Source organism: Mizuhopecten yessoensis, unplaced genomic scaffold (assembly GCF_002113885.1).
Source record: "Mizuhopecten yessoensis strain PY_sf001 unplaced genomic scaffold, ASM211388v2 scaffold6683, whole genome shotgun sequence".
NCBI classification, from domain to species: Eukaryota; Metazoa; Mollusca; class Bivalvia; order Pectinida; family Pectinidae; genus Mizuhopecten; species Mizuhopecten yessoensis.
This window is the reverse complement of record NW_018406672.1, coordinates 1,445,701-1,461,843: the sequence shown is the minus strand read 5'-3', so window position 1 is coordinate 1,461,843 and position 16,143 is coordinate 1,445,701. Positions and strand designations below refer to the sequence as shown.

General features: G+C 36.1%; 1 protein-coding gene across 1 annotated transcript in view; it reads right to left on the bottom strand.

The window, feature by feature from the left end:
* Positions 1-6,137, bottom strand: part of LOC110452406 (homeobox protein Hox-A9-like) — a 60,519-nt gene extending 54,382 nt beyond the window's left edge. The window contains exon 1 of the mRNA XM_021500908.1: positions 5,876-6,137. Within this exon, the coding sequence (XP_021356583.1) occupies positions 5,876-6,137 (262 nt within the window). The remainder of the gene's footprint in view (positions 1-5,875) is intronic.
* Between the last annotated feature and the right edge of the window lie 10,006 nt (positions 6,138-16,143).

The window sequence follows — 16,143 nt, the reverse complement described above, 5'->3', positions numbered from 1 at the left end:
TGATTGCCAGCTTTTTGAATAAGCGATTGTTTCCCTTCTCAGATCAGAGGAAGTAGCTTCGTATGTCAATACATCTATAATGCAAACAAGATTGCTAACTCCGTCCCCCTGATAATATGACCCCGTTCACGAAAGCATGCAATTTTGTCATAGCAGTTCATTTTGTAACGTCGTGAGCAGATCGACAGGAAAATATTTTTTCTTTAATTTTATGTATGATTTACCATAGAGCATGCAGTATGGTTTTCGGTATAATTATTGGTGTATTCCGTCTTTGCGTATTGCAGAGTTATCTTCTCTTGTGAGCAGGTATTGATTGTTACGTCATTGGTTTGTGTGAGAAAATTACGTCGTTTTCTCAAAAATTGATGACGTTACTCCTGCTCACAAGAAAAGACAACTCTGCAATACGCAAAGACGGCATTGACAGAGGAGCTAGTACATGTGCTCGAAATAATGCGAAAACATAATACTTAGGAATTCATGAGGAATGTACTTATCTGGATTGTTGTAGTACAATGCATGTAGGAATTATCTAATACGTTACGACAAGGCTAACTCTGCTAGTTGACTGATAGCCTCTAGGGATGGCTGCTACCTTTATAACTTGTCGCTTGAATTCTTTCTAGCATGGTTTGCATGCATGACTAGTTCACAAATACTTTCTGTTACAGCCAAAAATGTTATATTTCTAATTTTATAAAGTGTTCCCTCCTTTACAAATTTTTACGTGCAATCCTTTGAACTTTAGTACAGTAACACTGATGAGTCCTAAATGATCGAGATTGACATGTGATACAACAAAATGTTTCCTCAATTGGCTTTTGCATCCGCTTTACAAACTTCGTAAATAGAATCCTACTTGCTTTGTAGGATAATAGTAAAATCATTTTTGTTGAAATGACCCGATGTACATACCAAGTGTTCGTTGGTGTGGTAAGTAATCTCAGAAAAAAAAAGTATGGTCAAACAATGACGGATCATTATTTGATGCAATTTCATGCTTCATGTAGTTTTATTGTAGATCGATGTCCTCGGATCGTGTAATTCCGACATACCCGCCGTGTTATCTGATATCTGGTAGCAGCGATGTGTTTCGTCAAACATGATAAATGGGTTAAAATAATTCATATTTACATTCTTAACGGTCAATCTATAGAAGGAATTCGTGCAGGAGCATGCTGCTTTGAGAAAGGAATGTAGAACATCGAGAGTGAGGGGAAGGGACACGTAGGAATAAGTCAAATTAAGAAAGAGAACGAGAGCGGTACGGGCTCAGGGTCGGACAGGCATGTTAAATGTAAGAACTAGTAATGCAGTGTATATAAGGAAAAGAATTGTAGTGTGTATCCTATCAATGTGTTATTTATCATGATATGTATACAAAACAAATACCATTTAGGGGTATTTGAAGTTGGTTTGATTATAACTCGCTCTTACAAATATTGATGTGGTTGATTGCCAATTATCAAGTATTAACTAGGAATATGCTGTACTGTACGCTACAGCGTAGCACCATTACAGGATGATCGTCAGTTATTGCTATACAAGAGGTAATCGTTACCAGATGACTGGGATTTTATCCAGATGCTGACAAAGACGTTGCATGTTACTTTTTATAAATTATTCTCTGTTAATATTTTATTTGAGGACGTCGCTTTCTACATTCAATTGGTTATCGTTTTTGGTTATTTGTTGCCTATATTCCAAAAATCTTGTTAGAGGATATGCTATTAGTCATCCATGTCTAACTGCAGGCAAAATACAAGATAATTCCACCATACTATGTTAGTTTTGACTGTTACTAATTGGTTAGAGCGATTGCATGGTGATTGGAGGACCGGGGATCGGTTCTTGGTCTGGCCACGTTGCGTTTTTTCTTTTCGGAATTCATTTGTTGATGCAGAAGATACTGCTTACGATGGGAAACGGGGGCATCTCACCTGAATAATTAAGAACTCTGTCGTAGAGAGTCTATATTTCATGACCCTGCAAAGAGCGTATAGAGAATGCCTCGTTGCGAAAGGTTTACCCAGGATGCGTGTTAGAGTCAGTTGGCGAACGGTAAAAAAACCAAGGAAACAACATTTTGAAAATCGAAAGTCGACTATAAAGAGAGCAGTGAAGGATTTGAATTTCAAAACCAGCAGCATAAAAAACCACTTACGCTAGAGTCCCCTACTGCGATCACTTATTGGGTAATAGTATATCAGTTTCTTTGTCGTTTTTCCATCTCTAAAGCTTCAAAGTAATCCATCGATATCAATACTTTGGCCTTCTTTCAATTTCACCGAGCGCAATATACATAATTTAAACGTTTAACCTGAATCATACTGTATTTGTTCTCCTTTTGGTAACGATCGTGGTCGATTGAGTTTTAATTTCTTTCCGTTGGCATTTAAAATAAGTATCAATGCCAGCTAGGAACGAAAAATTCTATCAAGTGCACTGTTGCTTCATGCTGAATTTGTAAGTTTCCATTTGGCATTGCGTCTGAGTCTTTTATAAAGTCAATAGTATCACGAGGAACATGATATACTTGTAGACCCCTTCGAAAATGTGTTAAGTGCTAGGAATAGGAAAGGTTACAATTTATGCAACAACTATTTAGAAAGATAAAATGAAAAATTCTTTACGGAATTTTTGTGAATATTTATTTTGCTTTTATCTTGTTGTTCGTTGCACTCTCAGTCTCGATTAGAAGTCTGCTGACCTTATAGGCAAAGAATGTTGTTCTCAAGCCCTTTCAACAATTACTACAAGTAATGAGAACGGTTCGATTTTCCTATATTTTATTATTTAGTTTACGCTTTATACAACATTCAATATTAGAATATATCAGTGAGTTTGAAAAGGAATTTACGACAACAGAATAAAACAAGTCTATTTTGAGAACAAGACGGTGACATATTTCCACCATGTGTTTATCCCGCCCTAATCCGATGCCGGGGACTTGGCTGGGACGCTATTGATTATCACTGTGTTACATTATAGTTAGATACGGGAAAGAGACTTACGTAATTGGCACGACTAATAGAAACAGTGTTTGTCCTTCGAATACATACACATTACAATTATCGTGGATAACGGTTAGCGTCATAGCATCCCATTGACATATTGTAGTGTTTCATGGTCAATTATACAGGAGGATTTAAAAGGTAGTTACTTCACTAGTCGTGTCTTGTATTTCACCGCACACACTGTTTGTCTACTGCATAACCAGACAACTTGTTCTGCAAGGAAAATTCGAACAGCTGTCTATTTTGAGTTTTTCAAATCCACTCATTTCCAAAACGTTTCACAGAGAATTTTGCAACAATCGAGATTACACCTATATACCCTGTGTCAACGGAGTAATTAAGTTTGAGGAATGGCTACGGGGGACGCAGGCTTATTTTCGAATGATGGCACCACGACATTTGTGTATGACTCCCAGCACTAATGAGAGGGACACAGCGCCCTAGGGGCCCGTGAATGTCTACTGTTTCTAGGCTACGGAGAACAATTCTCGGGGAACAACTTTGAAATAATCAATAGCAAACCCTACATGTATATGACAACACCTTGGTACGGTTGTAGGACGATTATAGTTCGTACAGGTTGTCGACGAAAAAAGAGGAGAGTGAGTGTATATATTATATTTAACAGTTTTGCTTAGAAAATAAAGATCTTACTGTCATACAAACCAAAATTTGCTTCAGAGGAGCATTTCGAGGTTTGATACTGATTGAAGTGGAAAAGAACAATTTATTTCGTGTTTTTTTGTTATTGATTGATTTTACTATAATTTAATTCCACCCCCCCCCCCCAAACAATTAANATAAAAAGATATGTCATTGCGATGATATAGTTTTGTTAAAGATTTTTCTAAACATTATCAGTTTACTGATGGTTACATACGGTGTCTCATTTCTATTTTTTTGTATTCTTGTGAAACTTATTATATAAATAGGAAACATGACATTTGTCAATCCTTCAATTTTACTTTTAACAATGTATTTTTTTTCTTTTTTTCATTATTTTTTCTTTTGTACATGGAAAGAAATGCTTTTTGAATTCGTGTCGATCGTTATATTAGACGTATTGTCTTTGTTAATTTTGACATGAACCATAACAGACACTTGATTTAATAATTTGTCCTTGAACATGTATTTTTACTGTGTTTCGTGTTTTCTTCTCGGTTTTTTTTTACGCTGTGGTTTGTTTATGCTGCTGTGTCGTTGGTCTACTCCTGTTGACGCTTTGATGTTTTGTTTCTGATTGTTGCCGCTTTGATGCTTTGTGTCTGATTGTTGACCCTTTGATGTTTTGTTTTTGATTGTTGACGCTTTGATGTTTTGTTTCTGATTGTTGACGCTCTGGTGCTTTGTGTCTGATTGTTGCCGCTTTGATGCTTTGTGTCTGATTGTTGACGCTTTGATGTTTTGTTTTTGATTGTTGACGCTTTGATGTTTTGTTTCTGATTGTTGACGCTCTGGTGCTTTGCTTCTGATTGTTGCCGCTTTGATGCTTTGTGTCTGATTGTTGACGCTTTGATGCTTTGTGTCTGATTGTTGACGCTTTGATGCTTTATGTCTGATTGTTGACACTTTGGTATGTTTTGGTCACAAGTGTGTTTACGCTACATTATATTTTATGTGGTGAAACTACAACTTGTATTTTGTCCTGGGCTATTAATAATCTTTTAGTTCAATACGTTTTCATCTTTTAAATGTCAGGTATAATTATTAAAACAAAAAGGATATATTTCCCATGTAAAACAATTTTCTTTTATACGTTGAAGTCTAAATTATCGAACACCAACATCGACAATTTCTTCGGATTGGTCACATAAACACCAATTAAAAGAAACTAAACATAAAGGGAAAAGGCATGGATTGATTCGTTTCTTCACCCTTAAGTTCGGAGAGGTTTGTTTCTAACATGTAATATACAATTTGAAAATTAAAAGAAAAATGTCTACGTCAGCAACGATACTTATCGGATTCTGAAAAATGTTACGTAAGCCGTGTGTACTTACCAACGACGCCATAACTATTATATAATTTAATATCTGACGCAATCTAGCAACTAAAGTGGACCCCTGTGAGAACATCAGACGCGTGTGTGAGTATGTATTAAAGGTGACGGGTGTCGAAAACTCTCTTTATAGATGAAGCGCGTATAAACTTATTGTACTCTACTGTGCGAGATATGTCGGTTCTAAATAGTTACATATTAAAAAAAAAAAAAAAAAAAAAAAAAAAAAAAAAAAAATCAATGTATGATATAAAAAGAGCACTAACGAAATGTTTATATAACTGGATGGCTCATATGAAAGGTGCATAATATTACATAAGTTGATAATTGATAACTTTGATGTTATTCGGTATAACATAATTATAATTCAACTAAATTTATCCGAAATAACGCCAACAATATACATGAATTTAGGCTGTAAAATCCCCTTAACTCTCAAATAACGCTTACCATCGTCAGAACCAGATGTAAGTAATTTCTTACATACCGAAAACTAAAGCTGAACAATTTCAATTGCATCTGAAATTAACTGTTTATTTGATTAGTTTTACTGTAAGAGAAATTGGTTGGTATTGCTACTAGTATCAACTTTTGAAATTGCCTGGGGGTGTTGAAAAAAAAAGATGTTTTAGTATAAAGATCAGAGTGTCCCCATCTTATGTGCTTTCATTGATGTCTCAAATTTAGTAGCGTTTTGATGTTTAACATTTGCGTCGAGTTAAATTAATTTTATTTACTATCATCTTTTTGTTATAAGTTTAGTTTAGCTAATTAGTAAGTTGTCTTCATGAGTATTTTTGTTCTAAATGTTAAACACTAAATCAACATGAAATGCAACATGTCCTTTTTTTTCTACCTTCGCTGATGGCTGCGAGCTCCCGCGGTGTGCCACATTCTCTATGCGTCTGTTCGGTGATATCTGTTAAGTAGAACGCTTGTGTTGTTTGTACAGATCTAATTGTGCAAAAGCGACACGTATTTACCCGATTAGGCCTGACCTCTCCCATATCCAGTTGATTAGCCAACATGGACGCTGTGGTATTAGGGACAGACATCCGGGTTGTTTCGTCGTGTTCTTGGTGCTTGCCGACGCCAATACTGCCATTACTGGTCGCCATGTTGTAAATGTACGCAGACAAAGTCAATTTCCCCCTATTGTAATGTAAATATTTTCATGTTTTCAATGAGTCTGCCTACAGGCTTGTTCTGTTTAATGAGGGAGAAAACCGCAAAACATGTAAATCTGGGTTAGACAATGTTAACGATATACTCAAACACAGACAAATACAACGTAAATGTAACAACCATTTTGTTCATTTGCTTGCCCAGGTTGGTTTATTGGATTTAGTTTTTTCGAAACATTAAAGTTATTATTGCATGTTTATTTAATAAGAAATTAATATAGGAACTAATATCTCTTCACAAAAACATCCGGGTGGTATTTAACAGACACTCGGTACCGGTTCTAGAAAATGTGACTGTTGATTTGAAACGTTCTCATCTCTATGACAATAGCTTTGATATATCTGATAAAAGAAACCCGTGTCTTGCGGAGCATTTATGAAAAATTGAAAAAGATAAAATAAAGAAAACAGGTATTATAATAGTGGACTAAGATATTGTTTTTGTTTGTAAAAATGTTTATGCAACATGGCTGACATTGGTGTTATCCATGTCTGCCATATTATTCGTAAATTTAATAAAAATGACATTTACTGGACATATTTTATTCTTTGTTATTCTTGATGTAGATTTTTGCAAAAAAACTAGCTTCAGTCGTGATAGGATGATCGTGATGGAGCTTTATAGCATAAAAAAACGTTTGCATACTGAAGCCTCTTTCGACAGAAAATCCCACATACAATGTACGTTGTTTTATTGTTCATCGCAACGCACTGACACTTACATGTATAACAAACTCCAATATGACATACAAATACCTCCAAGCCATACAGATCTGTTCATATAGTTTTTCAAAATTGATTTTGATCAATGTAAAGGGACAAGTTGCCGTGCGATTGACGATGGACATGTATTGAAACAGAAACCAAAATGATTTTTGATTGATATACCTATCCTAACACAGCAAACATTCACCATTCGACTTAAACGAAATATATTTTCCCTAATTACAATGAAAGTGGGTGGATTTCTGCTGTACCATCCCTTAAGTGTCGCACAAGCGGTAACTGAATCAACAGGCTATTGGCTGTGTTTGTATTATAACAACTCACAATCAACAGGCTATTGGCTGTGTTTGTATTATAACGACTCACAATCAACAGGCTCTTGGCTGTGTTTGTATTATAACGACTCACAATCAACAGGCTATTGGCTGTGTTTGTATTATAACGACTCACAATCAACATCCGTATACGTAGAATCACTGCAGAGGAACACGTCATAGTTGGGTGTGTCTTATACAATACCTTGTTTGCGTGAAAGATGGAGTTTTCCAAGACGTTCTTAATTGTATCTCAGAAAAAATGGGAAACGAGCTCGAGACGGGACTACATTATCTAATATGATAAAAATTCTACCCTGGACAGGAGTTTCAATGATTTGTCCGGTTTAGAATTCCCTTGTTCCGCTCACTGATGAGTCACGATGCATGTTTTCTGTCACAATACAAACAGATGAATGAAATACTTTTTTTTCAACCAGATGACGTCGTTGTCTAGCTTAGCACTTCGTGTGCAAAAAAACTTTTCTTTTACCGAATCATTTCGCTCAAGCGAGCGGAAATAGACGACTTTACAATAATAATCCAGACCAGCCATCCCCTGAGATTTGTTGTCTGTGGTATGAAACGTTATACTGGAAACTGGTTCGAGTGTCACATGTTACGTTTATGTGATCATAGTGTACAGCACAAGTTGTTTAAAATATACATACATTGTAGATACGTTGCAATTACGTCTGAAATCACAGTGAACAATATTTGTAAGGACACAATTTGGGGAGGGAATCCTAGATTTGCGGAATATTATCAATTTTCATGATCATAATAAATGCAACATTCCAAACAAACAAAAACATCACGTACAGCAATTCGTCCTAAACTGTAGTGTTCATGATGTTTCCTTTCCATTAAATGCCTAAGCTTCCCTTTACTAAGATGCTGCCCAGATTCCCGTTGACAACATGTGCACTTATCATTGTGACCGGTCTCTACAGAACAGACTATTACGCGTGCGCGTGAACTTTTTCAACCAACCATTGCGTGATCTGTATCTGTACAAAACAGACTTAATTCATGCGTGCGTTTGTGTATTGATTTGAACCAATCGCTGTTAGAGCCCTACAGACTATTACGCGAGCGTGTGTAATTATTTCTACCCATCGTTGTGACATGTCGACTCAGATCAGACTTACGTATGCACGTGCGTTTGTATACCTATTTCCATATACAATGTATATCTACAATGTACTCTCAGAAATGTAAATACAGGCCAATGCGTGAAGTCGTTACCTGTCCGTATCTAGGCTTTGTTATGATGGAGGAGATGTAATGGACGTGTAAATACTACGACGGCCATACGTCAGCCGGGCGTTATAATTGTATTAGCGTCTTCAAACGTTTTACACTCGCTCCCAGGGGGCGACACCGGTCGTCGTATTCGTAGGCAGACTTTTGTTTAATTGCCGTCGACTGATCGACCATGTTCCGACAGTCGTGAGCCGGAGAGGCGGCCGCTATGGCAGAGATACTTTACAACGTAATGACATCGTAAAGTCATGTTTTAAAACTTGTGATTTACTTGATTTGTTTTTTAGATAATTGATCTTAAACTATAAAATTGGTGATTACAGCGACACCTTGTTCGACATAAGTTAACACATGTTGCAACTTATTCCTGTTCTTGTGTTTACGAAATCTATTTTACTTGCGGCCCATTCAGCAGCTTATCAATTGTCTATGACGATTGAATATCTGTCGAGTAATTTCTTTGTGCACAGCCAGCGGTTTAATATTATTATTTTACATTGATACGGTAAACAATTGTATACCCATAATCATCTCAATCAGAAAGGAGCAACCCACATATAATCCTGTTGTCTTAACCGTGGATTATAAGCAATTGTTGTTCATACTTATTCCATAAATACTTCTAGATATTACTGGAAGCGAGATATTTCGTCTGACAAATGTATAAGCCCCACCATATAGTATATTTACCAGCGATGACTCAAATACAGAGTTAAACACCACCACATAGTTATTTAGTAAGTACCCAGTGTAATATCACCAATTGTGACGTCATATGTAACAATTTGATGACGTCACACATCGACAGTTAAGATAAAATGGATGTTTAATTACTGATGACATGTTCTTTCTAAATACCCACAAAATGTCTTAACTGCATGACTTAGTTGAACATTTGATACATACAATATCAAAAGTGGTCGAATTACACATGAATGAGGGTCGATGTTCTAAAACGGGAAAATGGTTCTAGCAAAAACTTCCATCCCGCCATCCTGATTGTGAGCTACATGTAAATTTGTTTGTGATTGTTGGCGGCGAAGCATAGACATGGTGAGAAATCCTTCCTCTTTATCCTTTCGCCTAGTTATCTCGTCTTATCACAACAATGGTTCTGAAACCGACAAGCTTTTTCATCAGATTTGGCCACTACTCAATTCCGATCAAATTAAAGTAAACTATCGGAAGTACATTTTATCGACTATCATCATGCTATCATTTCCCCGTCACTTCTCCAAAAAAAAGCAAACACAAATACACAATCGATTTCGAGATAGAAAACTATCAACTAAAGCACGATTTTCATGTCAGTAAATTACATTCATGACGGTGCTAACACACATACTAGTGGCCATGTCACGAATTTTGTCATTTTGTAATCATACGTTACTGACTGGTCGGTCACTCCGTCCACGCGAATGTTCGTATCAAAAGTCTTTTTCGTAATGATAGATTGGCTGGATTGGACACTATATTTAATTTGATCATATTTGCGTTAATATGTTTACAACATTTTTATATATAAATGACCGAATTCTCCAGGGGTTTCACACCATATAGAAAAGCCATTATTTTCACAATCCAATACACTTATTTGTCCGGACTATCTGTAAATTTATTTTCCATTAATGATTATCAGTGGACAACTATTCGATTAGTGAAACTGGCACCTGTGCCGATGATGAATGAAATCAGTTACCGTATAAAAATAAACGTACACTATAATTTTCGTGATTTATCGACCTGTAATTCGATACTCCTGATCAGCAGCCTCCGGTACAGTGTCAGTTTGACTAGAACATTAAAGGGTATTTAGCCAAGCCCCTGTATCTACACGTGTCGACATCCCATAACAATCATAGTAATGGCTTAGAGGGTATTCTCTTGTAATGGCTTAGAGGGTATTCTCTTGCTATGCCCAGAACACATTTTTATTATCACGATTCATCTTTTATGTTTGAATGGACCAGTGAATAACACAATCAAAATATATTTGACTATTGTCATTGATTAAATAAAGGGATGTATTTTTATTCCTTTATCCACTTGTATCCCACTATCACTACCGAAAAATGTAAACGCGCATTGGAAACACGTTTATATCATTTCTGAAGAAAGAAAAAAAAAAAATGCCGGATGTATATGTTTTTTTTATTAGCAATGAAATAATCAAAATATAATCAACACCTGTTTACCGAGTGTGAAGATACAAAAGGGAAAGCCAGTGATTTGAACCTGTTATGTTATATGGTGGTCAGGTGGTGCAGCGGATAGCGCATTTGCCTTTCACCAATAGGGCCGGTGTTCGATTCTCCGATCAGACGTGAAAAGGTATGAGATCACCTACCTGACCTCGTGGGGCTTTTCCGGGTACTCCGGTTTCCTCCGACAAGAAGACCCCTTCGCACTAACATCAGGGCATACAAGAGTGATAAATATTAGTTGAAATAACTTTTTTCATAATTGTGGTAAAATAAATACAGTTTATATTATATACCTGTTATGCTTTCGCTGTAAGCGATCGAGCTACCTGGTCAGCGGAAGTGACCTAGCTCAAATGTCCTACTGTTTCATGTGTAGGATACTGTATGGTAAAAAACTACAGCGCAGTGGAACAGGAATCCTTGAATTGAATTAGTCGAATTCCGGCACAACTGTTCGAGTGTTCGAGATACACAAAGAGGAAATAATGGGTGTGTAGGTCCAGACAACAGCTGCTTATGTAATGACTTAAAGACAGCCGCCCCTCCACCCCCTCCAAACCAAACACTTATCCAATCCGTATTAGTCTCTAGTGGTATATGATAAAAGGAAGATGAATGATGGGATATAGGGCACTAAGTCTCCAAATACAAATGTCTTTAACATAGATCGAATAATATGTTCCAGTAAAAAGCCCGGATATTCGACTCAACAGATCTCGAGTTCGAGATAGAAATAAACATGTATCAGTGTTCCAGATTATCAAGGTTCGGGTTTGAAGAAGAAATGGACTTTTATGAGTTCAAATTAGAAGGGTTACAAGTATGCGATTCTTCTGAGTTTGATTTCGGCTTAGAAGTGGTAGGCTAGTCTTTTTTGTTTTTGTTTTAGAGATAACCATGCTTTAATTTATGTTATACTGTTATACGGTAAAACAATCTGTTGTTACTAATGGCAAATTGGAATTTCGCATAAATGATGTTTGTAGGTTAGAATCGATTTCGTTTATATAAATTTGATTATTTATCTCATCTTTATATGTGTTTATAAACAATTAGTAACTCCCGCTAGCAACACTTATGATCTAGTTTGTTCTCCATTATGATTTAGAAAGCGCATTTTATAACAAAAGTAATTGGAGATCGTATCGGTAATCAAATAATTGAAATGGATTACCTCCCCTTACTAAATTGAAACTGGTGAGTAGCGTATTGGTACATCACCAGGGGAAACGTTATTGATATTATTCAGTTTAGAGGGAAAGATAAACAGTGGAGGTTCTGAGTTGTTGCTTGTAATTGATTAATGTGTGACATATATAAAAGATTACAAAAAAATAGCTGAGAAGAGGATTGTGATTAGGTTTGAGTAATGTGGGTTTTAGGGACGGTGGAGTAGAGAGTATATTATGCGGGCACTTGCTACAAAGTATGTTTGATATGTGGTTGAGGAATAAAAAACACATATATAACGTTTTAGAGCAAGAATAGTTTAGAACTGAACCGGGTCGAGTAAATCGAGAAAAAGTTTCTAGTCTATGTATGCCTTTGTCTGTTGTAATGTTACAACTGGTGAACAGTTTAAGTTCGGCTCTCCCAGCGCCACCTACCGGTGCGTTATCTTTTGTGTGTATGTGTGTATGGCATCAGACATAGACGAAAACACAATTTTATTGCTTTTTGACTGTCAAATTTATTTTCCAGAATACTTGATATTTTCTATTGTTGTCTCTGGTACACACACATTTACAGCCCAAGGGCTTCACGTTTGCGTGAAGTTTAAGGTCATAGCAACTCTTTCCTATTATATTTTGTAGCTCGTCAAAATTGGTTCTAACAGTGAAAGTGGGTTTTTCCCTATCTAAACGTTATTGCGTTGGTTTTTCTTTTTGTCGAAATAATGTCAAAGAACTTTTCTGTTTGTCTTTTACGTCCTTTTAACAGCAATGGTCATTTGAGTACGTGTCAGGTTTTGGTGGTGGAGGAAAGCTGGAGTTCCCAGAGAAATACCACCGACCTACGGCTTATATCTAGCGACTGCCCAACGTAGGTCTCGAACCCGCGACCCAGTTGTTGAGGGCTAGTCGTAGCAGAATGTCAAACGCCTTAACCATTCGGCCAACGCGGCACCTCGGAGAACGTTTATATTGAATATATTCACAACGGTAGAAATGCAATGGTGTTACTTTAAAACTATGGATAATAAAAGGAACATTCGTGAATATATAAAACTGGTATGCACAGATTCATTGTGATGAATCAATAATAAAGAAACTATGTAAAATGTGATAATAACATTTGTATTGAGAAGAATAACTTAGTGTATCTAAAAAGAACTTCAATAAGATTCATCAGTTTGGAAATATGTGATGTCAAAGTTGTACTTTTTACACAAGCAATGTACGTATTAAACGTGTCGCAACGTTTCAAGACCGACTGGTCCCTTGGTCAAGCTTTAACTGAGTAAACGTGTCGCAACGTTTCGAGTCATAGCTTGACAAAGGGACCAGTCGGTCTTGAAACGTTGCGACACGTTTAATACGTACACTGTTAGTGTAAAAAGTAAAACTTCGATATCATCTAAAAAGAACGTTCGTTATGCGCGGTGAATAATAGATAGTCAGTAAGTTTTCTGATTACGGTCAACTTCTTTTGTAGGAAACTGAGCACTGAATATACAATTCTTAATCAACACTAATAGGTAGTTATAAAAAAGTCAGATTGGGTGTATCGAGTCAGAAACATTCCAATCTCGTTTGAGTTGAAGATTGCAATGTCGTTTTGAGTTGTCTTTGTTATATCTTCCTTAACCTTGTCCTGAATGATGTCACCTCTAAGAAGCATGTCTATAGATAATAGATAGATTGTCACTTTCACCTTGATTTGATGATGGAGTGAACAATTCGGAAATGAGTCGTCACAGGGATACCCTCACTTCAAATCTGATAAGTGAACTAAAGGTTTGAATCCTTTTTTTGATTTATTTTAGAGGAGATTTCAGCCATTTTCCAGGTAAAGTAACTCATTTCTTCTGAATAATGCTAAATTAAGATGTTTGACTATCCAATCTGCATACAATTAGATATTTTCTGTTATAGAGGATTTTTAATGCGTCAATTGTCTCATTCCTCGCTCCATTTGCGATCATTTTTGAGTTTTTACGCTTGTGGTATAAAGACGTTTGTATTAATGTATTGATGACAGTACAAGGTTGAAGGTCATTTGGAAATTTTATTTAAGAAGCGTTTTCGTGTTGTTTGGATTGCCGACGTTGGTCATGCTCGGTGTTTAACTGTTAGCTTCTAATACACTTTGACGTGGTGCAACGTAATATTTATACAATCAATGTATTATTGTCGAATGACTTTGTAAGTGTAGTAAGTTCTGATGGAGTGTCAGTAATATATAAAAGGAAAAATAAGCAAGAAAGACAGATTCCCAGTGAGACCAGCATCAACAGGATTGTAGGTCCACTGATAATCTTATCTAAAACATTTTGCCTTTTATTTGAGTGATAATTCGAAACACATTTGAGGAATAAACCTGTTATTCTATAATTACACAATGTACAAAATTGTGTAAGATACATCAATGCACCTGTCGCAAACCCTAAAGAAATCACAGAAAATGAGAACGTGTTGTTAAAACTGTACTAGTGGTTCAACAAGGGAGTGATACACTTTTATTGGTACGTTAGTACTGAAAAGAAATCAGGTTTGGGAAAAAAATCCATGTTTGAGCATGAGAACGGTTGCATGAATACGGGCCCAGATCTGTTACATCGGAGAACTAAAGTTGATCTTCAAGCAACACTGCAACGCTTGAACGTCTGTCATTGTTTCTCCTATCTAATCCTTATTATGCTCCCCAAATATTTTCGGGGGAGCAAACAGTTGCCGCTTTGTCCGTTGTCCATCCGTCCGTCCGTCCGTCCTTTTTGTGTCCGGTTTATTACATTACTCACATTTAAGCTAGAATCATGACACTTGGTGTGTGCATCACTCATACTAAGACGATGTGCACTAAACCAAACAAAGGGCCCACAACCCCTCATATACAGAGTTATTGCCCTTGCTCAAATGTTGTGTCGGGAGTATAACTTTACCTGCATTTAAGATAGGATCACTTGGTATGTACATTAGTCATGCTAAGGCAATGTGCACGGTACGAAATTCAGGTCCCATAACCCCTTGATTACAGAGTTATAACCATTTCCTAATATGTCGTGTCCGGGGCATAACTTTGCCTACAGTTAAGCTAGGATTATGAATCTTGGTGTGCACATCAGTCCCACTAGGGTGATTTGCACTGAAGCCTTTTCAGGGTATGCAAACCCTTTAATAAAAGAGCAATTGCCCTTTGCTTAAACATCAGACACATATACATGTATGTTTGTTAAAACATTACTTTTCTTCTTCCAAACTCCCCATTTCAACATATTTTTTAACAATTTGTGTCAAAAATCTAACCAAATGCAAAGTTCACAAACAGGAAAAGCCTCCAATAAAGCTGTTTTCGGGGAACATACATCAGTTCCACTGATCCTCTTGTTTTCGATGGTGTCCTTTCTTGACACACATCTTTGCATGTGAGAAAGTATTACAGTGAATAAAAAAATCCCCAAACATATTTGAAAAATGTCTGTATCCTTCTTGCCCGTGAGTTTTCACCAGCTCTTTTGCATTACTGTTATGTTTCTTTTTGTCGATGTTACCGTTAATGCTTTTATAGAAATATAATATCTTTTTAATGAAAACTCCCTTTTCTTAATAATTCGTATTATTAGTGTTTTTTACAAACTACATCAATATGTATCAATATTTGTCAAGACATTGAGGCGACTGTGTCATTTTATATCTATTATATAAATTTTCAAGCTTTTTGTTTCAATGTTGTTTTATAGACATATTAATTCTTAAACATAGTGTTGAAATATTTTCCTTGTATCCATGGATGCCGTGTCCAAAATAAGCGTTTGGCTGTATCAATTATGTTATATATTGATTAATTAATCAAACGCAAAATTATCACCACAGGCGAGCAGGTGGTCTGTTTCAATGACCATATGTGCCTATTATTTAAATAATTTTACATAGGAAATACATTTTTATACAATAGTACTTTATGGATATGTTTCAAGATACAAAAAGATGTATTTAAAGTCGTACATGTTAGTATAAGTTTTTAGAGCTTTTTTACGACAAAACATGAATAAAATGCGTAGACAAAACTTACAAACAAAAACGAAATAGCACAGCATGCATGTTAAATAAAAATAAAAAAAACGGCTGAAGGGACTTAATAATACCAGTCAGAGTTCCACTTGTTAGCAAGCAACAACAATACATGCATACATATATATCACAGCATGCTCTAAACACATATAGCACTTGAAACAATAACTAAATAGTGTACGATTGATATGGCATAAAG